The sequence below is a fragment of the Colias philodice genome, chromosome 16, assembly GCF_061535455.1.
Source record: "Colias philodice isolate Cphi_HAF_F1 chromosome 16, ilColPhil1 Martin Lab GWU primary, whole genome shotgun sequence".
Lineage (NCBI taxonomy): Eukaryota > Metazoa > Arthropoda > Insecta > Lepidoptera > Pieridae > Colias > Colias philodice.
Window position 1 is genome coordinate 3,576,130 of NC_143101.1, and position 23,711 is coordinate 3,599,840.

Sequence of the window (23,711 nt, forward strand, 5' to 3'; positions counted from 1 at the left end):
GTAATTATTATTTTATCGTTTATATATTTCCCTTAATGTTAAATTATTATTAAAAAAATACGGTTATCAATTACCTGAACACTTCCTTCGACGTGATATATTTCGGACATTATTAAAAAAATAGATGGCACAAGATTGATTACACAATATAAATTAGTTTGATAAATTCACTTAATTTAGATGTCTCAAGTGTTGCCGCATACACTAATTAAGGAGATAGAGATTTATAGCTTCTTCCATGTACTGAGCAAATAATGTTAATGACACTATAGGAAGACGGTAAAATGTTGTAAGTAGAAGTATATTTTATAATTTTTATCTTATATATAAAATTCTCGTGTCACAATGTTAGTCTGCATACTCCTCCGAAACGGGTGGACCGATTCTCATGAAATTTTCTGTGCATATCGGGTAAGTCTCAGAATCGGCCAACATCTATTGCACGCCTCATAAGCGAAGCGTTGAGGTGGGTACTACTGTCACTTCGCGCAAAACATCTGATTTTTCAAACTTAAAATGTCTTTATGTATCATACATTGCACTTGTAAGATAATACATACACACACATATTAAGAAAAAACACTATTTTTAACGTTCATGATATTTTTGATGTCATTTTTGTTATTTAAACTAGTTAAAAAACAGTTTAAAAAAGTTCTGTCTTGGACGTCCGTGTGTCTGTATGTGCGGATCCTTTTTCTTGTTAACACGATAGCGACCGAAATACTTTACTAATCGAGTCTTTTTTTTTCTCTTACGCTTGAGTATGCTCAGGAATAGAACCCTTTCATTTTTCAGGGTCTGATTCGATGTGGTTTAATTGTTATTAAATAAACAAAAATAATAATTAATAAATATTTATTAAAAAAAAATTATGAGGCGTGCACTTTTGGATTTTCCAAATTATTTTTCATATGTACCACGGGCGAAGCAGGGGCGGACCGCTAGTAAGTATATATTTTTTTATGAAATAGTCTGAATATTCGAAAAAATTAAATTCAGATTTAAAACCGTTAACTGGATTTTTATAGTTTGTATTTTTTTTAGTACAAGTTTGTATGTTTGTACAAGTCAAATTTAAAACCAAAAATTTCTTTTTTACATGCACTTCACAGGAAAAGCTATCAACGGTATGATACAAATCTCTCTACCTGTCTTTATCAAATCGAATATTTTTTTTATTCGATTTTTATTTACGTAACTAACTACAACTCGATGAAAATTGCGAAAAAATAACCCTATTGCGTTATATCATACATACTGTTAATAAAAACTCCTACCTAGAATAAGATGTATGTAGGTAGTAAGTTTACTTTTATTTCAAACTGAAACTTGTTATTTTTTAAGTTATAGATAGTATTGTGATATTTTTCTTATTCACATTGCTACCTAATTTGTATCTTGCTACCTAATTGACCATCGTTGGTATTTTGTCACAATCTGTTCCCAAATAAACACCTAGGTTATAAGTTCATTCTTTTAAAACAAGCTAAAAATGCGTTAATTTTTCCATTGCCTTGCCTTCCCCATGTTAAACACATTATAGCGTGCAAGATAAAACGACCTCGACCATCATCTAATAGCCTTATTATCTTGTCACGACGTTATGAAAATCTGATAACAAATGAAAAATTGTGCAGCAAATATGAGATGCCTGCTTAAAACCTTTTACCTATGGGTCCATTTTTCTTGTATTAAAACAATACCAGGTTAAATAATTTTCATATTATATTATTGTAAAAATTTAGGGGAGAAGGTACAGAATATTTACATCAGCATTTTCGATTTATCATCTGTATGTTTTTATAAACTCAAAAGTCAGCATGCGAAGTCTCTACGTATTAAGCTGAAAACTGAATTATAGATAATAATTAATATTCTTAGGTATAACCTTTATACAAAAAAATATTATTTGTCATGGATATATACATAAACCAATTTTAAATAACATCAATAAAAAACGTTACCACGTTACATAGATTTTTTATGTTCTATACTATCTTCGATAAATTAAAGAGCAAAGACAAAAGATTGATACAAAAATGACATTATTTTCAACCGTAATATTATAATAGGAGTAATTGAAGCCACGTTAATTCATATTTTGCGTGTTTATTGCGTAGCATTATGGTAAATTAAAAGCATTGCTTACATTGTTTGCCATTTGTGTTCTTTTATGTAATGTTAGTAGATGTTTACGATTACTATTATCTAGCTAGGAGTTCGTCCGAAAACGACCCAGGTTGATACGGAATCACAAACATTACATGTTTTAATATCTGTTTAGTATCTATTTCCAAAAAATAAACTCTTGTAAACTTAGCTTAGGTCTTTAGTGTGGTCAAGGAACAAATTATTTCCCAGTACATATTTAAATCTTTTGAATGGCTATCTACTTCAACTTTTTATACTAAGCTCTATGAAATGACCAAAAACCGATTTTCACTTTTTTCGACCCGTGGCGTTAAAAAAAAGTAGGGCATCATCGTTAAATTATAAATTATTCATAATATAACGTGACAAATTAACTACTATGGGGACATTTCGATCAGAAAAGACTAAAAGTTTATTAATTATTTTTTTACATTGCGTGTATTTGATGATAAAAATAACGCGATCATTATTATTTTTTATCTAAATATGTCAACTAATTAAATATTATAGATTAGTCAGTAGTATGTTTAGAAAGTTTTAAAGCAGCTATTTTGATCGTTTAAAGCGAATTAGAGCAATATTGTAGATAACAACCAGTTCTTGGCCAGTATAAATGCCGTCTAAACAGACTTTTAAGCTCTCCTAATAAAATTAATTGTAGAGACAGAAAATATGACTTAAATACTTAAATATGACTGACAATTTATAGAGTTAGTTATTATAGATACCGTAACCTTGTTTATTACAAAGTTCAATACATATAGGTAATTTACACTCTATCAATAATATCAATTTATTGATAGAGCATACAAGCAAATTATATAGCATACAATATACATTTTAGCGATTCCTTTTTATGCGAAACTTCTTAAGGCGCATTGAGAGTAAAATTTCAAGGTGTTAATTATATATTTTACTAGCTGCTGCTGCTCCGCGCGGTTTCACCCCCGTGGCTCCACTCCTGTTGCCCGTAGCGTGATGAAATATAGCCTATAACCTTCCTCGATAAATGGGCTATCTAACAACGAAAGAATTTTTCAAATCGGACCCGTAGTTCCCGAGATTAGTGCGTTCAAACAAACAAACAAACAAACAAACAAACAAACAAACAAACAAACTCTTCAGCTTTATAATATTAGCATGGACTAATTTAGTATAGATTTAAAAATATTTAAAAAAAACGACATCTCCAATTTTCTTATATTTTAATTCGCCGAATTAGTTTCTTCTACTAGAGCATAGATGTCGCTAATACCAATATCTTTTGAACGCGAGTTTTCTCTTAATTTCAAATTATATACATAGATGGCGTTTAACTAAACGTCTATGTTTCTTTTTATAATCTGGTTATTGCGTGTTAGGTTATCAAACAATGATAACGCTGTCTGTGGTATTATAATATCAGTTGCGACGAATAAACATCAAGGAAATCACGCATATCATAACAGGTAAGAATAAACTACTATTAAATTTGCTTAATTTCTAAATGAGTTAAATAAATTTAATACATTAGATAATCTAAAATATCTATCAATAAATATTTCGTAAAACAGCTGATAGCAAGAGTGGATCCAGGGAAGGGATCGAATTTGTTTAAGTTGGTGTTTGCAAAGTTAAAATCTACCTAATATGTCTTTTTTTGATAGCATCGACAATTTTGATTTAACTTTACATACATTACTAGCGACCCGCCCCGGCTTCGCACGGGTGCAATGCTGATACTAAATAGACTACAAAAAAACTGTGAACGTTGTATTATGTAAATAAAAACATAGCGGCCCGCTGCGGCTTCGCACGGGTATAAAATATATAGCCGGGCGGCCGGCCGGTACCGCCGCAAACGCTACGTCCCGCAATGTTAAGGTATAAGTATTCTTTGGTGTCTTGCTCACACACACCACATTAGCTTGACATTAGCCTTCGAATGATTAGCGAGAGACTTTTGGAACTGTTACCCGGAGACTCGCAACTGTATTTTTTCTATGAGTTTTATACAGCTCTAGACTGTTACCCATACCTTGTAGGATAACCGATAAAATGTAGATATTTTTAATTATCTACATCTGCAGAATATGCCCCATAACTGTTTTTAAATATTCCTTAAAGGAAAAAAACAGTTCAAATTTTCTTTTTCCTGCTTTTAGAGACATTCTAATCTCACGTGATAATCTGCAACATCTGTTTTTATCGCTACATTTTTCTTTTTTTTTTCAAGCTACAATGTGTTCACGGTCACCAGATCCAGCAAAAATGCAACTTCGTGAGCAAATATCAAAGAGCATTGCACAGCTTTCGAAAGAGGAGAAGGATCGTCAGTCTAATATAGTTTACAATAAGGTATTGTAACTGTTCTATTTCATACCCGTTACTTCACAAGTAGATACCTAATCAGGATCCAAATGAAAACGACTACTGGAGTAAGGCTGAAGTGTGTTTCACGTATTAATCAAAAGCTCATTCAACGGCACTTGTTCAAATTATAAAATTAAATATGAAACTGCAATAATAAAAATGCGATTATAACCTCGACCTAATTAACCTTATACTTTCTCAGATAGTCAACCACCCGTACTACAAAGCCGCGAATCGAATAGCCATATTCATGAGCACGGACGAAGAAATTAACACGGCTCCAATTATAACCCACATTCAGGCTAGAGGAGCCTCTGCGTTCGTGCCTCAGTACGCTGGTGGTGTGATGAAAATGCTAAAGGTAGAAAGTGGTGATCAGGATACCATGCCGCAAACTAAACATGGCATCCAACAGCACTCGAAGGATCAAAAGCGTGAGGACTCTTCGGATTCAGGTATAGCCAATTTTAATATGGCTTATTAGTATGTAGATGGTTATGAATGAATATTAATTCAATTTCAAACTCAAACATTTATTTATTGAATTATTCAAACATATTTTTAACCACTTTTTAAATTATAAACATTTTTGGTTACTATTTCCAGGTTTAGACTTAATAATAGCGCCAGGTATTGCTTTCTCCCTGGATGGGGGTCGCGTAGGACATGGTGGGGGCTACTACGATAGATTCTTGGCGAAAATACGAGCTGAGCAACAAACACCACAGAAGGTATCAACCACCAATATTTTTATAAGTAGTTAATATTTTTTTTATCTATTTTGGCACATGAATATTTAACCTATTTGTTTCTGGTTTGAAATTAATGTTTTTCTTTTTACAATAAAAACTAATTCACCCTTTTCCACTAGGTAATAGCAATCGCGTTCAACTGCCAAATAGTGGACAAGGTGCCTATGAATGACCTGGACCAGAAGATCGATGGAGTTATTTACGCAGAATGATTTTTTTATATTAATAAGTATAAATACTTACAAAAATATTACTTTTACAATTAATGAAATAATTGTAGACATTAGACATGCACTTAATACCTACTTATAAGTCTGATTGTTGTGTTCAAGAAAATATATTGTCAATAATATTTTACTAAGCAAAGTGCATTTAAGAAAACGAATTTGCAATTTTTAAGGATGAGTCTACAGCTGTTATAAGGTCTAGAGGTTGTTGGATATTTTTGTCGTAAATGTGAATATAAGAATAATGCAAAATAATGGTCAGTATTAGTAACTCAGGCCCCGGAATCACAGACACAATAGAAAATCTATTGTGTCGTGGACCGATTGGGCCGTTCGGGGCTCAATGGGTTAGATTGTTAAAATAAGCATTGTAAATGATGTTATTAAATGTTAGCAAATTGTATTAATACGTCTTCTAATGTTATTTTTTACCATTAATACTTTAATCAATGAAACTGGATGCTGTGATACATTTTATTTTTATCTAAACCCTCATTTCACTAGATGACAAAGGCTTAAGTTAACAACTTTTTGAAGTCCCAGAGAATTTCCAGCCGACTGCATGTCTCGAAGCTTGCGGAGTTAAATTTTCTGCTAGATTTTTTTATCGTACAATCTTTTTCCTGAAAATACCGAAAACAAATTCAAATTATAATATGTATATATTTTTAAGTTACATGCATACATACATTTTAGTGCTTCATTTTCTATTACGTACATATTATTATAACAAAACATATAAATTTAAAACGACATCTTCAACATTTTATTATTAAATAATTCATCAAATGATTAGTTTTGTCTATCAGACCATAGATGTCGCTAAAATCAATATCTTTTGAACACTTTGTTCTAATTTCAAGTTTAAAATATAGATGGCGTTGAACTAAAACGTTTCCATGTTTCTTTAATAGTCTGCTAATACGTGTTAGGTTATCAAACAATGATAACGCTGTGTGCGTTTTTACACAATGTTTTTATATCAGTTTCGACGACTAAACATCAAGGGAATCACGTATAATATAACCGGTAAGAAAAAGATTACTATTAAAAGGTCTCAAAATTAATTAAAACATTGACACAATACAGAATAGCATAAATAACTTAAGTTTTTAAATATTAGTTGAATATTTAGTTTTTAAATAATTTAAAAAAGCTGATACCAGGATCTAAGTGGACCACTAATTCCATATTTACTTTTATAAATTATATTTTAATATTTTTTTATTGTATTTTTAATCACAATGTCGATTTTATTTAAGTAGATACTTTCAATATTAAATTAATTTAATTTAATTTTATACTATTATATTCTGTTAAATTTCGAATAGAATGAAACCAAGAATTGAGAGGATAAATAAAATTAAGTTCGACTGAAGTAAATTTTCTCTGAAAATGCATAAATTTTTCCTTGAAAATTAGGGTGCATTTTCAATGTTGAGTTGAAACAAGATAAAGATTTTTACCACACTTTGACGTAATAAAATAACATGAGTTTTTTTTTATAAATCATTCAGGTCAATATTTTTATAAGGTAAAAGTGCGTTTCAAAAACCGGCCAAGTGCAACTCGGACTCGCGCACGAAAGCTTCCGTACTATGGGGACCCTTAATATTTTACTTTTTTAATTTTTAGTAGTTGTTATAGCGGCAACGGAAATACATCATTTGTGAATTTCAGCTTTCTAGTTATCACGGTTTACGAGATACAGCCTGGAGACAGACAGACAGACAGAGAGACAGACAACGAAGTTTCAGTAATAGGGTCCCGTTTTACCCTTTGGGTACGGAACCCTAAAAACTACATTAATAAGACAAATTTCGCTGACTTCGTAGAAAAAATAAAAGACGTTTGGCACTCGGGTTACGAAGTAACTATTCTCTAATCTGTGACTCGGGGACTGCCGCGGTAAAGCTATTGCATAGCATGCCTTCAAGCCACACCTCCGTGCCCGTCGGAGTGTGGAGCGTGAGGTTTTTTTCGTTACGGAATTTCTAGATTCGGCCCCCGCGCTCAAGGCCCGCGGGCCGCGATCTAGAAGCTATGCAATAGCTTAAAAAATTTAGTAAGTGATAAAAATACAATAAACAAACCAAATACATACTTGTTAATTTGAAATATTAACATCAATTTTGATGTTACGTCACACAGTTGAATACCAAAAGTTGTATATCTTTTATTTACCTGCAACTTTACAATCGATCGATCTAATTGATTTTTGTTATGTTCTCTTCCTTTTAGAATAATTCGTTTCATCATTCTATTGTGTTTTATTTTGTCGTCATACAACGAGGGTAAATTTTGTGTATTTTTTTTACGCTGCGCGCGAATTTAGTTTTCAACGTTACATTTAAATTATAAATAATAGAAATAGAGATGAAAACGTCGATTGATTTTCAAATTTCCTCCACTCTCTATAACTTAATTTGCTAATATATTTTGCTGTTTTTAAATATTTTCTAGTCAACATTTCGAACGTAATAAATTATCGGCAGTATTTACCATAGTATTTACTATTTTTTAAGAGCATTATCAGCTCTATTGTTTATTTTTTTAGACCATTAGGGTAGGTTTTTTTTAAGTACTGTACCAACTATCATTAATTATCAATAAAATACCTACTCATCGGTACGATAAGCCCGCTTTAATAGTTTTTATATGAACTTTTGACATCAGATATGTAGACAAAACATAATATTGATGTTTACAAAAAATATACATGGCGTAATACCATTTCACGGAAGGTATTTCATTCATGGTTACATGACGAGCGTGAATACGAGCGTGTTTTTACAAAGTGATTAGAATATTCTTAGTTGTTACTTTAAATGATGATATGATAAAAAAATCTATATATGTACTAAAATGTAGACCTGAATAGTTTGTGTTAATTTGTTTGTTTGAATTTCTCAGGAACTACTGGAACGATTTCAAAAATTCTCTATTACGCCATAATATAGTACTAGATGGTCCTTTTCGTGACATTAAATTGCTATTATTATGTGCTCTATAATAGTGTGATATACAATATGCCTTTTCATATTATAATGCAGTGATAATCTCCAATAAATACTTTTATTGTTCTTATTTTAGCAACAATGGCAACACGCACACCAGATCCAGCAAAAGTGCAACTTCGTGAAGAAATAGCACAGAGAATTTCACAGCTTTCGAAAGAGGAGAAGGATCGTCAATCTAATATAGTTTACAATAAGGTAACTGATCTATTCCATACGCATTATTTATCAATAAAATATTTACTTTGGTTAAATAGTCCACAGAATATGGCTTTTTATTTAGGTTTTCGGGCGGCATCTGTCATGTAGAGACAGATAGTTTTTTAAAATACCTATTTTTTTTTTCAAAATAGTCTATCACCATATTTCCTCTTAAACCTATTGTGTTTCATCGATTCGTTTTCAGTGGCCGAGTCACGGGTATTGTTACAATTCATCGGCAACCATTTATGGACCGATACTTATATATACCTTCTCTTATAACAATATACTCATCAAATTAAATGACCTTTATTGTTCGTCATCTTAATCATTAATTTGTTATTGTTCTTGTTTATTATTGTTTATGAAGTGTATCTTTGTTACAATTTTTCCTTGTCTATAAAACCAATTTTCGTGCAAGCCGTTCCGAACAGCTATTAATATCTAACTTGAACATCGTTCAGATTTTAACCTACATCTTATAACTATCTCAGATCATCAACCACCCCTACTACAAAGCGGCGAATCGCATAGCAGTCTTCATGAGCACGGATGATGAAGTCAATACGGCTCCTATCATATCACACATCCAGGATAGAGGAGCATCTGCCTTCGTGCCTCAGTACCTTCGTGGTGTGATGAGAATGCTGAAGGTGGAAAATGGTGATCAGGATATCATGCCGCTAACGAGACATGGCATCAAACAGCACTCGAAGGACCAAATTCGGGAGGACGCTTTGGATTCAGGTATTGCTAATTTTCATTTGGCTTATTGGTAGATGTTTAATGCAATAGGAATATGATATGCCTATTATTGAAATCGATAAATGCAGCATTTATTTTAATAGTGTAGTAAGTACCCAAAATATTTAAAACTATGGGTAGCGTAGAGTTTGGTTTTTGTTGTCAAATTATGTTCATTTTTATGGCTAATTGATTAATTAATTATTCTTCAAACAAAAAATAAAATTGTCATTCTTAAAATTGATAATATCCATGATATCATTTACTATTACCAATGTAGGTATTACTGCAAGAACTTGCAAGTTGCAGGACCTATTTATGTTGCCATTTACCATTTATTGTCTCGCACAATTACAATAATATTTTGATACCATTGTTTCCAGGATTAGACTTAATAATAGCACCAGGGGTAGCTTTCACCCTTGACGGTGGTCGCGTTGGACACGGTGCGGGCTATTACGATAAATACATAACGAAGATACGAGCTATGCAACAAATACCACCAAAGGTAAGACAAATATTTCGATAATTCAATTATTATAATATACAAGCTACTCCTACGTCTAGACTTTAATTTGTAAAAGTTGTTTTACTACTTCAATCATTCAAATCCAAAAAAATGAAAAATCGGTACCGTTGCTCTAGACATAATATCTACTACTTTCTTTTTAGTTTATATAATAAATGATAGTAATTTTACCTAGTAGGTAATCTGTAAAACCAGTTTAGATAGACCCTAGACCCTTGGTTGCCTAACTACGTCATAAACATTTTTTGGTACATGCACATAAAACATTATTGTTCTATGCTTATTTGTGCATTGTTTCTTTTAAAATATTGTAACTTTAAAACAGAAACTAATTCGCAATTTTCTTCTAGGTGATAGCAGTTGCATTCAACTGCCAAATCGTGGACAAGGTGCCTATGAATGACCTGGACCAGAAGATCGATGGCGTTATTTACGCAGAATGATGTTTTATATTAATAAGCATATTATCACTAAGAAAAATATATTTTTTATAAATACTTAAAATATTAGATTCTTATGCATTTAATAGATTATAAGTCTGATATTGTGTTTTATTATTATTTGTTATGTATTGATATTTTTATATTTTTTTTATGTATTGATATTTGATATTTTTTTTATGTATTGATATTGTGTCTATTTAGGCACAAAGCAAAGAAAGCTTATAATACTGTTAACTTTCAATTATTTAGTTTTTGTACGGTGCTCTTGTTGTGACTAATACTAGCTTTCCGCCCGCGGATTCGCCCGCTTTGTGTAAAACATAATAAATTATGTACTAAAATCGTCCTCTTGAATCACTCTATCTATTAAAAAAAACCGCATCAAAATCCGTCGCGTAGTTTTAAAGATTTAAGCATACATAGGGACATACTTTGTTTTATACTATGTAGTGATAATGTTATAAATTCCTGTTTTTCGTATTTCTTATACGTATAGGGACATAGGGACAGAGAAAGCGACTTTGTTTTATACTATGTAGTGATGATTCATTATAACGGCTCTAGTGAATAAATTTAAAAGCCTAGCTGACTCAAAATTAAGAAATTATAACTGTCGGAATTATTCTTATAATATAAACTTTGTAAAAATTTATCAATACTGAATATATATAAATGGTTTATCTTGCATTTATTTAAGAAATTGTATCATTATTTCTGATTTATAAATAAAGAATCTCATATTTTGCAACTTCTTATTTTCTTATACCCTATCATAAAGGAATATCGCAAATACCCTCATCATAATAACCTAACAATATATGTGTAGACCGTATTTAATTTTATGTATAGATTATTACTTATATAATTTTTGATGAAAATTGGCAGGAAAATTGATGATACAACCACTGACAAACAAACAAACATAAGATCCTTTTTTCGTCAGTAACTTCTAAAGGGTTGAAAGTGTTTGCAAGTGATATTTTGGACTGTGGATGAAACCGCGCGACTCAACTATAATGAATACTGTTCTTTGAAATAAAACACAAGACTGTTTTACAAAAGTTTATTAAAAAACACTCGGTACACTTTATCTTCGTAAAAAAAAAGGAAAATATAAACTGGCAGTAATGAGAAGATACATGACACTTTAAAAATGCCCTAAAAATATTGATCAATAAGAAAAAATCACTGGAAAAAATTGTTTTTTATTTTTTTCTAAATCCAGCCATTGATGCTCTAATATACAAATGTAATAAAAAGGTAAGTATAATTATTTTTGAATACAATTTCAATGCAAAACATGGCAACAATATTGAGAAACACAAAAGAATTAAAAAAATCCAAAATTTTTTTCCTTCACGTTTTTCAAATAAACAACTTAACCTATTTATTTCTTGATAAACTACGCTTATGAATCTGTAATTTCACTTAATTTGATAACTGTTAAAATATTTTACAATAAACATAAACAATATCTATCCTCGCAATTATAAGTTACTTATCATATCAATTAATGAAAAAAAATATGGACATAGGTAAATGAAGTTACATAAATCAATTTTTACTTGTTTTGTATTATATTATCTGTAGTGTTATATAGCGAATTATATTTTATATTTAAAAAATGTGAATATCAAATGAAACGCATTCATAATAATGTGATAATTATAAAAAATATTGAATATTAAGAAGTGCATACATTGGTTTACATTATTCTGAAGCACACTCACACATTTTTAAGTGTGTTTAGGCACAACTAATCAAAATAAAATTAATCTTTAAAAATTTAAAACTGACCTTACATAACCTAAATTCATAAATTGTCATTTATAACTTATTATTTATTACAATATATAAAAATGAATCGCAAAATGTGTTGGTAAGCGCATAACTCGAGAACGGCTGAACCGATTTCGATAATTCTTTTTTATTATATTCCTTGAAGTACGAGGATGGTTTTTATGTAGTGAAAACGTATATGTACCACGGGCGAAGCCGGGGCGGACCGCTAGTACAATATACATTCAAAAATCTTTATTAAAACCAAACCAAAACAACGTAGAAGTATGTGAGAAATGAAAATATTATTGAACAAATTTTAAAAATATTTTAATTCGATGCACATTAACATCAGAAATTTGTCAGCCAAAAAGGCTTGAAATTTCACAATTATAATCGAGCCAATTTAATAGGCAACATTTGACGTCTATCAATTTTATCTTCATAGGGTGGTAACCTGCTTAAAAACATCGATTAAAGTTAATTAATCGATACGGGCTTGAAACATTTGTCAATCGAACTTGAAACACATGTCAATAATTTATGATGATTTTTATTCCCAAGTAATCAATGCATTCGATTCTAGTTGTCAGATTTCGATTTTTAAAGTAACGTCTCTGGTATTTAAAAAGGTTTATTGACACAAAATTGTAGCGACGTCAGTTTTTTAAATCAGAAATTGTTTACTATGTTTAGAATGGTTTATCAGTAAAATCAAATCCTAAAATTACTTGTATCGGTCATTATTATTATAAATATGTAATCGTAATTGAAAAAATTTAAGCAAATGTGCAGTTCTAACAAAACGAAATACATATCATGTTATTCTATGTCGTCGTTACTAGGTTACGTTGTTGAAATTTGTTGAACTGTCAAATGTTGCCTATTAAAATGGCTCTGCTATAATTCATTAAGTTACATACTTCACTGTTTTTCTTAGTGAGAGTGTTACATTTATGTCATTATTAGTCATACTTAAAATTAATTACGAAATCTTATAAATAATGCATGATAAGTATATATCACGCGATTTATTTGAAAGTAAACTTTAAAAGCAATTAAACCTACTTAAAAGAATAACTTAAAAGTATTATAATTCGGATTATACGTTGTTTAAACGTTCTAAAAATATTTTATCACAATTCAATTTAAAAAACACGACTTTAGACAATACAATTTATACTAAAGCCGGCTACTCACGAACCTGCTGCAGTGGCGATATTGGAACAATCTCGATTGCGATTGGAGCAATTTTAGCTGTTCTCTAAATTGCTCTAAATTTCTTGCATACATCACAATAATTAAGGAGCCAATTAAGGGTGCAATTTCAAAATTGCCCCTGCTGCAGGTATGTAAGTAGCCGGCTTTAATTGAAGGCTTAATATTAACAGAAACGAATGTCATCCCCTATGTAGTAAATAATCTAACGTTGCCAGATAAAAAAAAGTTATATCTTTTCTGGCGTTTAATTTAATTTAAATATTAAATTTTATACAAAATTCTGTTGCTAAATATAAAACTTTGCAAATATACAATAAAGGATGACAATGTTTTTTACAAGTGATTCATCTGTACCTACTACTTATAAGGATTTTCAATTAGAATTATAATACATCCCATTTAAATCTGTAAAAATTATGAAAATAAAATGTACTGACAAACATTGTTGAAAATTTACAATATAAAATCTTAATTTATGCAACTGGTAACCATGAAAATACTTACCTAAAAGCGCATCTTTAAAATGCTCAAATTGTTATCAGTTATCACATAATTTTAAAGGAACTACACGATGTTTTAAATAAAAACCTCATTATTTGAAATACGTTCCATATAAACTTAATTGGTATAAATTTCCCAATACTAAAACTATATCTATTCGACTAATAATAATGACTTATTGTTAATCAATCACAAAACAATATAATAATGTTTTTGTTTTGGAATCCATGTTGGCCTGTGCAGTGGTGTCGCTGAAATGAACAACAGTCTATTAATCTTCGTAGTAGAGAAGAAGCTTTAGTGGTGATATTGGCTTTTCTATTGTTTTGGCTCTGTAATGGCTCAGATAACATAACACTATACTAGGAGTAATGGTATTTGTTGTATTTTAATATAAAATATTGTCAAGAAAAATCGTTCGATTAGTTTTTAATAACACCTAATGAAGATCATTCAAAAACCACCATTTTTTTTTTCAAATTACTATTGAAAAAATAGGTAAACTATGACGAGAGCAGGCATTCTTTGGTGAAGCACATTCTGCATGAATATTGATCACAATATTGGACACAAAAAATTGACAGGCGTTGAGTGAAATGATCCATGAAAAATACTTTATTGCACTCCACAAATTAATTCCTCCACATAGGTCGGTCTCATTGCTAGAAGCGACCCAGTCAAAGCAGTTGAACACTTAAGGATTTGAATATACAACACATAATACCTCAATACTCATCGAAGTACAGCCCCGAACACGCGCTGGCCTCTTGACATCAGCAGCTCAACAGCGCCAACAGCAACGAGCAGTAATAGCAAGGCAAGAAGGGCTAGAATCGCTCGGCAGCGTCTACGCCGCTTTTGACCGCGGGCCAGACGTCTGGACAGTTCCTCGCCTCTTGCTCCGTCCAGAGTGAAGAGGGCGCTGGCCGCCTGTAATAAAAAAGTATATTATTAAACTATATAAAAAAAATGATTAAACTGAGAAACTAAGGTTTAGAACAATCCTATAAGTAATAGATTGTTTAGTAATCGTACCTTTTATAGGCATTATAATAATTATTATTCAGGTTGCCATGTAAGGGAAAATATTCTAAATAAAAAAAATATTGCATCTACAAAGCTTGAAAGAAAGCAACAAGGGAAATATTTTTTACACTTGGACGTGTCATGTCGTAAAGCTTTGTGTGATGCTCTTTCTTTATAATGTGCAGCTAAATTGAAATATCAATTATCAATTTAATTTTTGCACGCTCATCTTATCTCGACACGGCATTATGATTGAAGTCGGAGATCTTAATCACTGCGCTTCCAAGGCTCTACAGAACTTAATTTGTAACGTTCGCCAACGGATAAACTTCCCTGCAAATACCGATGACCTTATTATTATAGGGTAGCAAAATTTAATACATTACATACTATTTATATCAAGAAATATACAGTAACATTGTAATTTGTATGCAATTCTTAGTTGGAACGTTCCCACTAAAACCAGCAACTCTGAGCAAAGCTCTAATAATGTTTTGACATTTTCTGGCCGTATTATATTTCCAAGAGCGATTTAGATAGTCACCTACGAAAGTACTCTTGTTTATTATTATTTATTTAAATCATTTCAACAGCAAATACCTAAACCAAGGACCGACACAAGCAATTAGAGTGTTTGCTGTGGAATTAGCAATTTAGTCGCGCACGAAGTAAGGAAAACGTGATGCCTTTGTGTTTAAGGGCTTACTACACCTACGATACAAATAAATAATTAAGAGCAAACTCATAAAAAAACAATTAATATCGTTCGTCCCTTATTTGTATGCTGTTTGGCCAATTTCAATATTAATATCTCATTAATATTAAGGTTATTTTTAATTATCGGTGAAAGGAGCTCCCGAAATTTGGAGTGAGAGATATTGAATGTGTTTTATGGTCTTGATTGTTTTTGGGTTAGCAGATCGTCGTCATGTTGTTATAATATGGAGTATGGACATCCATTGTCATGGGCTCCTTCAAATATCACTTAAGCGCGTCACACACGGTGAAGTTACTATAATATTTTATCATAAGATACTGTTATATTTTATATTACAGTATCTTAACGCATCCGGTATCATCGTTCGGACAATCATTTTTCGAAATTTCGCGTCATTTGTAACAGAATGGCGGTTCTACAGGGGTCTTAGTACGCAATAACAAAAAGAAAAATGATGGTCCGAACGCTGATACCGGATGCGTTAAGATACTGTAATATAAAATATAACAGTATCTTATGATAAAATATTATAGTATCTTCACCGTGTGTGACGCGCTTTTAGAAATATCAGATCTATATACCAAAGTGTGGAATTGAAACATAACTACGGGCCAATAGAATATTTGGATGGATAAATGAAAATTGAGGGGAAGTACCTAGTTACCAATTTTTTAAATATTTTCTTTTATCTACCGTCTACGATTAGGTACTCTTCTACTACATAATTTCAGTACAGTTACTTTTGAAAATCATATATGTATTATTGCAAATTCTGTTACAACCTATATCAGGGATTAATTTTAATAAAGATCCAAATATAATTTATTAAACCCGTACCAAACCTACATTTACATAAAGACATAGTTCTACATACGGCTAGTTCAACTATAAAATAAGCATCTATGTTTATCTCCCATTGTTACTAAAACAATTTTCATATAATATTACGTTCTTGACCCGTATTTGTATTTTATTGTCGATTCGCAATCGCAACTGCTTTGTCAATTACATGCTTGATGAGCTCGAGGTATGGAGGTAATATGAATGTATTGTATTTACTTAACATGTGGTTAAGAATAAAATTGTTCAAGTGCGAATCGATGGAGGTTCAGTACCGTAGAGGTCAAAAACATAAAAGGTCCATCAATTCTCTGGTCAGTCAGTCTCAGTCTTAGATCCTCTGTGATGAACAATCTGCCTTCGTTTTCTTATACAGGATGTAATCGTTAAGAGTGCACAGGCGATTATTCAATATACATATTGAATTCTTTTGCACGCCTCATAAGCGAAGCGTTGAGGTGGGTACTACTGTCACTTCGCGCAAAACATCTGATTTTTCAAACTTAAAATGTCTTTATGTATCATACATTGCACTTGTAAGATAATACATACACACACATATTAAGAAAAAACACTATTTTTAACGTTCATGATATTTTTGATGTCATTTTTGTTATTTAAACTAGTTAAAAAACAGTTTAAAAAAGTTATGTCTTGGACGTCCGTGTGTCTGTATGTGCGGATCCTTTTTCTTGTTAACACGATAGCGACCGAAATACTTTACTAATCGAGTCTTTTTTTTTCTCTTACGCTTGAGTATGCTCAGGAATAGAACCCTTTCATTTTTCAGGGTCTGATTCGATGTGGTTTAATTGTTATTAAATAAACAAAAATAATAATTAATAAATATTTATTAAAAAAAAATTATGAGGCGTGCACTTTTGGATTTTCCAAATTATTTTTTATTCCATTCAAAGATCTTACGATAGTAAATGCTACCATACTGAATTGGCCTATCTTTCAGCTTAGCACACAAAAAAATCAAGCATTTTCTGCAATAATAATTCACGTCGCTATGAATAAAAATCTCATCGTAGGTATATATAATAGGTGAAAAATTAAAAAAAAAACATAATTTCGAAAATACGAAACATCGCATAACCCCCATGTAGGTGATTCGGATAACCTTCTAGGTCCTCTACCTCCCAGCTTCAGTATATCCATACTTTTTGGGACAACCTCTATATGAGCTTTAATTATACAATATACATACCATGACTTGACTTGACTTAAGGTCCTATGGCCCCTATGTGGGGCAGAGGGCGTCCACAGTGCGCCGCCATCGCGTTCGGTCTTGGGCTACGCTCTTCAGCTCCGGCCACGTCAAACCAATCGCCTTAGCCATACCATATACATACCATAGATAATAATTATAATATGTACTATACTCAGACTGAGCAACATTTGGTTTCGTTTCAGAAATACATATAAATTTAATGTATACCTATGAATACGGGTAATGATTTGCAATATAATGAAATATAGTAATTGTCACAGTCTCTTTGAATACGTATCTTCAAAAATGTAATTTTCCTTAATATAAATTTTGTTACGTAATAGACAGTTTTATCGACAAATTTATTACATGTCCTTATAATATTATAAATGCGAAAGTAACTCTGTCTGTCTGTCTGTCTGTTACTCAATCACGCCTAAACTACTGAATCAATTTGCATGAAATTTGGTATGGAGATATTTTGATACCCGAGAAAGGACATAGGATAGGTTTTATCCCGGAAATCCTACGGGAACGGGTTTTTCTTTGAAAACGCGGGCGAAGCCGCGGGCGGAAAGCTAGTAATACATATAAGGAGCTGTAAAAACATTGTACATATTTATTTATATACTTAAGTGAACATCTTTAATAACATAATAAGACATGGGTATATATTTTTACGATGTTATAAAATGGAAGACTAAAAATTATTACTAAATCGCATATAAATTTTTATTTCTGAAGTCAATCAATCAAGAAACAATGTCTTATCAATCGTATCTACTATTATGTAGCTTATCAATCAAATGCCTATAGAAATATCCTGTCAATGTTTTCTATGATCATTGTACTATTGTAAAAGTGTTGTACATATTTGCAACCTCCTAAATTGCGTAGCAGTCATTCATACTTCTTCAATACTGACAGATTACAACTATGATAGAAGGAATTTGTCACTAGATTATCAGCTTTTATAGAACTACATGACCTCTAAAAAGTCTACTCTAAAAAGAAATAAGTATCTAAAAAAAAATTCATTGATTTTTTGTGGTAAAGCGAATGACGCAAGTTTGTGCCTTGAAGAGTTGAGAGAAAACTATTTATGCGTCCATACGACAAATATTTATTCACAAATTGAAAATTTATAATGATACAGCTGACGTTTCAATAGATATTATAGTGCCACAAACTTATGTATCTACAGACGCTCCGATTTGGTTGGTGCCAACCATATCGGAACCGACAAGGCAACCATTCCAACACTGCTACAGATTGTCCGACGGTTGGCCTTCCAGCTGTCAGTTGACCATAGAGTAATATGTCAGTTGACCATAGTACGAAGAGAATGGGCTAAATTCTACTATAGAAATAGAGAAAATTACAGTCATATGCGGCTCTTACAACTTATTTTTTAAGGTTTTTAATGTAGCCGCACTGTCAATTTTTTTTAATACTTCTAACATAATAAAATACGCTTGATTTCTGGCATCTCTATTTGCGTAATCTTTGTTACTTAAGTCCCACAAACAGGGAAAGTCTTTATATAGTTCCAGCAATTTTATTAATATGTCACGTTCGGTGACCGTAACTCCCTCGGCGTTCATGTTGACGTCCTACACCGGCGGCGTTGCGAATGTGAATGAGCCAATTACCTATATTACTCTATGGAATGAGCCGATTTGGTCGGAACAAAGCTTCCAGACGTTCCAATTTGGTTGGATCGGATAGGAAGTTGGTTTGGTCGGTATCGCCGGCGCATCCGACCACGTCAAACCAATATTAATAATAATTATGTCGGACCGACCGCTCTCTACACTTTCCGATTTGGTCGTGGTCGGATGGTTGGCACCAACCAAATCGGAGCGTCTGTAGATGCTATTATCTGACCCGGTGACAGTGTCACTGATGTCGCTTTCTTTTATATAAACAAAATATTCCGTATGAAAAGTCTGTGAAAATGTGACATTTCAAAATGGCGGCACGTAGTTCCAGTTTTTGCCACCGGGTCAGATAAGTTTGTGGCACTGTACATTAAATTACGTCACACAAATATCTACAAAATGCCACAAACAGTGATCCAGGCAATCAAACATATCCGAAAACAACTTCCATCTTTCCTAACTTTGAGTTCCTTGTAACGATATACCGTGAAGAGTTATATTAACCGTTAGATCCAATGTTATATCATATTATAATATGTAATACATATATATACAATATATGATATACGTAGCAAGACAGGTCATAACATTTGACTAGAATGTGAAAGTCGAGCACTATAGACTAGTACCACATATTACCCTATTTTTAAGAATTACTATTGACGGTTATTATGCACCGAATTTTGCGAAATATTTTAGTGTTCCGTAAAATGTATTAGGTAATTAGGTACTATTTTGTTATGTTTAACAATTAACTAAAAAATACATGTCTATCTAAAACCTCATTGGACACATAGTCCTTCTAAAAATGTATTTTTCTTTTTCATGAAAAGCTTTCGATTTTTAAAGATTTTAAAACCTGAAAACTTATCCGATTTTCATAAATTATCTATACTATATATGTGAAATGGATCTAAAGCCTCTTATTTATACGCAATATTTAAATATTCACATGAATTATTATTTGTTTCATTAACTCAACATATTATGTTCAAAGCATGCATTACATTATAAATGTAATAAATACTAATTTAATGCAGCTACCGATCTCCATATAATATTAAATCACAAATCATTAGACGCTTGATAAATTACATCAAGATCCGTTCCTAATTGCTCAATATCCACACATCAGTTCTTGTGCTGACGGAAATTAATCACGAATTATTAATAGAGTGAGATATAGTTTATAATTAATAATTTAAATTGTGAAATTTTGAGGTTCCGTTGCAGACGTGCGTTCAAAAGTTCCTCTCAACTTGTATGAGCATTTTGTAATTTAATACTTTGGTTATAAAGAGCAATTATATATTATTGATTTATTATTCTTAAATAGGCTTGTTAGTGATATGTATGACGAAAAGCAATCATACAAACAGATTTTAAACAATGTTCAAAATATACTGGAACATAGAATCTACTGAGTAACAAAATGTATGTAAGTACCCCGTACCCTTTCTTAAATATATACTTACTTTAAAAACAACTTCAGAAATTCTTATTAATTATACTAGGTTTCCGCCCGCGGCTTCGCCCGCGCAGTCAAAGAAAAACCCGCATAGTTCCCGTTCCCGTGGGATTTCCGGGAATGCGTCATTTTCCCGGGATAAAAAGTAGTCTATGTCCTTTCTCGGGTATCAAAATATCTCCATACCAAATTTCATGAAAATTGGTTCAGTAGTTTAGGCGTGATTGAGTAACAGACAGACAGACAGAGTTACTTTCGCATTTATAATATTAGTTTGGATTATCCTTTATAATAATGTTTAAATAACATCATTGATTCTTAACACAAACTAAACATTTTCTAGTTATAAAGAGCGCTTGCATCGCATCTGTCATATACACGTTGCATATAATTTAATCAACCTTATTTCCAATAATACCGTTAAAATAGCAAAATAGAACAGTGTCACGAAGCCTCAGGTTAAATTATAATTGACGGTATATTACAGAATTGATCGTTGCAACATATCATTGTCAAACGCAAGGTAAGAAGTAATTGTTAACTTGTATATATTAAAATTATTGAGGTAACTGTAAGGCTTCAGGCCACTTCAATTTGTCAGTTACTATGACTAATACCACCTGTAATTACCATAGTTCTGTAATAGCTATGCTGAAGTTAGTACCTACGCTAGGCTTCTAGCACGATCGTGATTATCCCATTAAATACACAAAAATGTGTGAACAACTGGCTAAGCTAGCTAGGCCGTTGTTATAAGGAATAACTAATGCTATTTTTTATACCGATATTCCCACAGGAACATTAGGATTGAAAGGAAATCTCATTCATCTCATCAGTCTTCTCTGCCTAATGCCATCAGACTCAAAATCTTTGTTCAATAATTTTCAATACTTAACTAGCTTACCGCCCGCGGCTTCGCCCGCTTTGTCTAAAACCTAATAAATTATATACTAAAGCCTTCGTCTTGAATCACTCTATCTATTAAAAAAACCGCATTAAAATCCGTTGCGTTGTTTTAAAGATTTAAGCATACAAAGGGACATAGGGACTGAGAAAGCGACTTTGTTTTATACTATGTAGTGATTTGCACTCAATATATGCTCAAAATGACAGTATCATAAATAGGCATTAAAGATTTCAAATTGAAAAAAAAATACCTACCCACATAATAACCTACCACAGATAACAGATTAAATTACAGATAATAAAAGACCAAATATAAAACGGATATATTGCAATAACGTCATTTTGTAATATGCATTTCCGTTAATATCATTTCATATTAATTATTTAATTATTGAATGCATTCCAAACGTATACAATGTTAATTTAATCAAGGTGAAGACTGAGCTTAATTTTTAATGTAATTTAAAACTTTTATAATGAATAATTGACGTTTCGAGCAAGAACGTCTATTGCAATTGAATTCCTAAGTTATGATTAATATCTAATGGTCTGTTATGAAGCAGTGAACAAAACATGATCCACTGAAACTGAACACTGCGACTATCACGAAGCTTATGATAAGCTTATCTTCACTTATAAGTTTGAATAAAACAGACCAGCTGCAGTGGTATAATCCTATGGATATAATTACTATAGGTCTACCCTCAGAGGAATAAACCTATAGAGTTCTTATATTGAGACAGAACAAAATACATATTTTCTAATCTACTTACTCTTAGTCAATAACAGCATAAGTCAGATTGAGATAGCGATAGAGTATCTGCACTGTCTTCAAACGTAGCGCGCCGGCAGTCAGTTTGTTTTCCAACCAGCTGGTGGGCTCAGTGCGTCAAGTGTTTTTAACGAAATATTTAGAAAATATAAAGTGTATAGTGTTTCTTTTTATTTGTCAGTGTGCTAAAATGACTATTGTATGTTTAGCTACCGGCTATTACTAGTCGAATGGGAGTTTTGGATGAAAACAATGAAAAAATATCTTTCCATCGGTAAGTGATTTTCAGCAAATTCATAAATATTTATGTTCTAACCCTATTTGAAGGTTTTATCAAGCGCTTTTTTATAAGTTTATGTTGTAACTGTAACATTTACCCACTTTATGGGGTTGTGAAATACAAAAGAATTAAATAATTTTTAAAAAAATGTCACAATATTATCACTTTTGGCATTTTGTTTACCACCGTAGTGTTGTAACACATCTAGCGTATATTATCGATTTATGACAAAAAATCTATTTCATATTAACGTTGATTTATTTATTTTGTTTCTTATATCAGATTTATATGTAGTTGTTGTAGCAAATAATAGATGTAAATTTTCTACAGCAGGAAAATAAAAAATACCACGTGGTTGTTTTATTTGACTTATCTGTTTAGTTTGTTGTTTCTCTTTTAGATTATTAATAAATTCATTTTGTTTTAGATTTCCAGAGCTAAATAAAAAATGGGTATAAAACATGAGACGTGTAGATTGGACGCCGTCGAAATTTGCTAGATTGTGTTCACTGCATTTCGAGCCTGCGTGTTATCAAGATGGATACTCTAGAAGAATTGTGCAATCTTACGCTTACGTTTTTTTTGTTCCTTTAGATAATAAATACATTTGTGTGTGAGTGAATTTTTATTTGGAAATTTTTTTACACATTTACTTTAAATGTGTAACTATGTGCAAATTAAACGGTTGATTAAATGACAGTTCTCTTAGATGAGAAACTACTATTGAAATACATACTTAATATACATGCGTTTTCAAAGAAAAACCCGCATAGTTCCCATTCCTGTGGGATTTACGGGATCAAAAGTAATTTTTCCAAATTTCATTGTAATCGGTTTAGTAGTATTCGCGTGAAAGAGTAACAAACATCCATCCTCACAAACTTTCGCTTTATTAGTAGGATGT

At 31.6% G+C, this 23,711-nt stretch overlaps 3 protein-coding genes and 1 long non-coding RNA gene across 5 annotated transcripts in view; 3 read left to right on the plus strand and 1 right to left on the minus strand.

The window, feature by feature from the left end:
- Positions 1-3,503: 3,503 nt before the first annotated feature.
- Positions 3,504-5,955, plus strand: LOC149481550 (5-formyltetrahydrofolate cyclo-ligase-like). The gene is made up of 5 exons (XM_089705109.1): positions 3,504-3,602; positions 4,370-4,491; positions 4,709-4,961; positions 5,113-5,237; positions 5,378-5,955. The coding sequence occupies exons 2-5, from the start codon at positions 4,375-4,377 to the stop codon at positions 5,468-5,470; spliced, it is 588 nt and encodes a 195-aa protein (XP_089561235.1). The 5' UTR covers positions 3,504-3,602; positions 4,370-4,374; the 3' UTR covers positions 5,471-5,955.
- A 448-nt stretch (positions 5,956-6,403) lies between these two features.
- LOC149481551 (5-formyltetrahydrofolate cyclo-ligase-like) lies at positions 6,404-11,167 on the plus strand. Its single transcript, XM_089704928.1, has 5 exons — positions 6,404-6,514; positions 8,579-8,700; positions 9,198-9,450; positions 9,831-9,955; positions 10,327-11,167. Exons 1-5 carry the CDS (start codon positions 6,457-6,459, stop codon positions 10,417-10,419), a joined length of 651 nt encoding a protein of 216 aa, XP_089561054.1. The 5' UTR covers positions 6,404-6,456; the 3' UTR covers positions 10,420-11,167.
- A 2,485-nt stretch (positions 11,168-13,652) lies between these two features.
- The window catches only part of LOC149481552 (uncharacterized), a 49,437-nt gene continuing 39,378 nt past the window's right edge, over positions 13,653-23,711 (minus strand). For both annotated transcript variants that reach the window (XM_089705269.1, XM_089705270.1), the window contains exons 6-7: positions 14,645-14,850; positions 13,653-14,171 (exon numbers count right to left, since the gene is read on the minus strand). The gene's annotated coding sequence lies outside the window, so the exon portion shown is untranslated. The remainder of the gene's footprint in view (positions 14,172-14,644; positions 14,851-23,711) is intronic.
- On the plus strand, positions 22,453-23,424 carry LOC149481553 (uncharacterized). The gene is made up of 2 exons (XR_016316788.1): positions 22,453-22,801; positions 23,235-23,424. It is a non-coding gene; the product is annotated as an uncharacterized LOC149481553 (long non-coding RNA).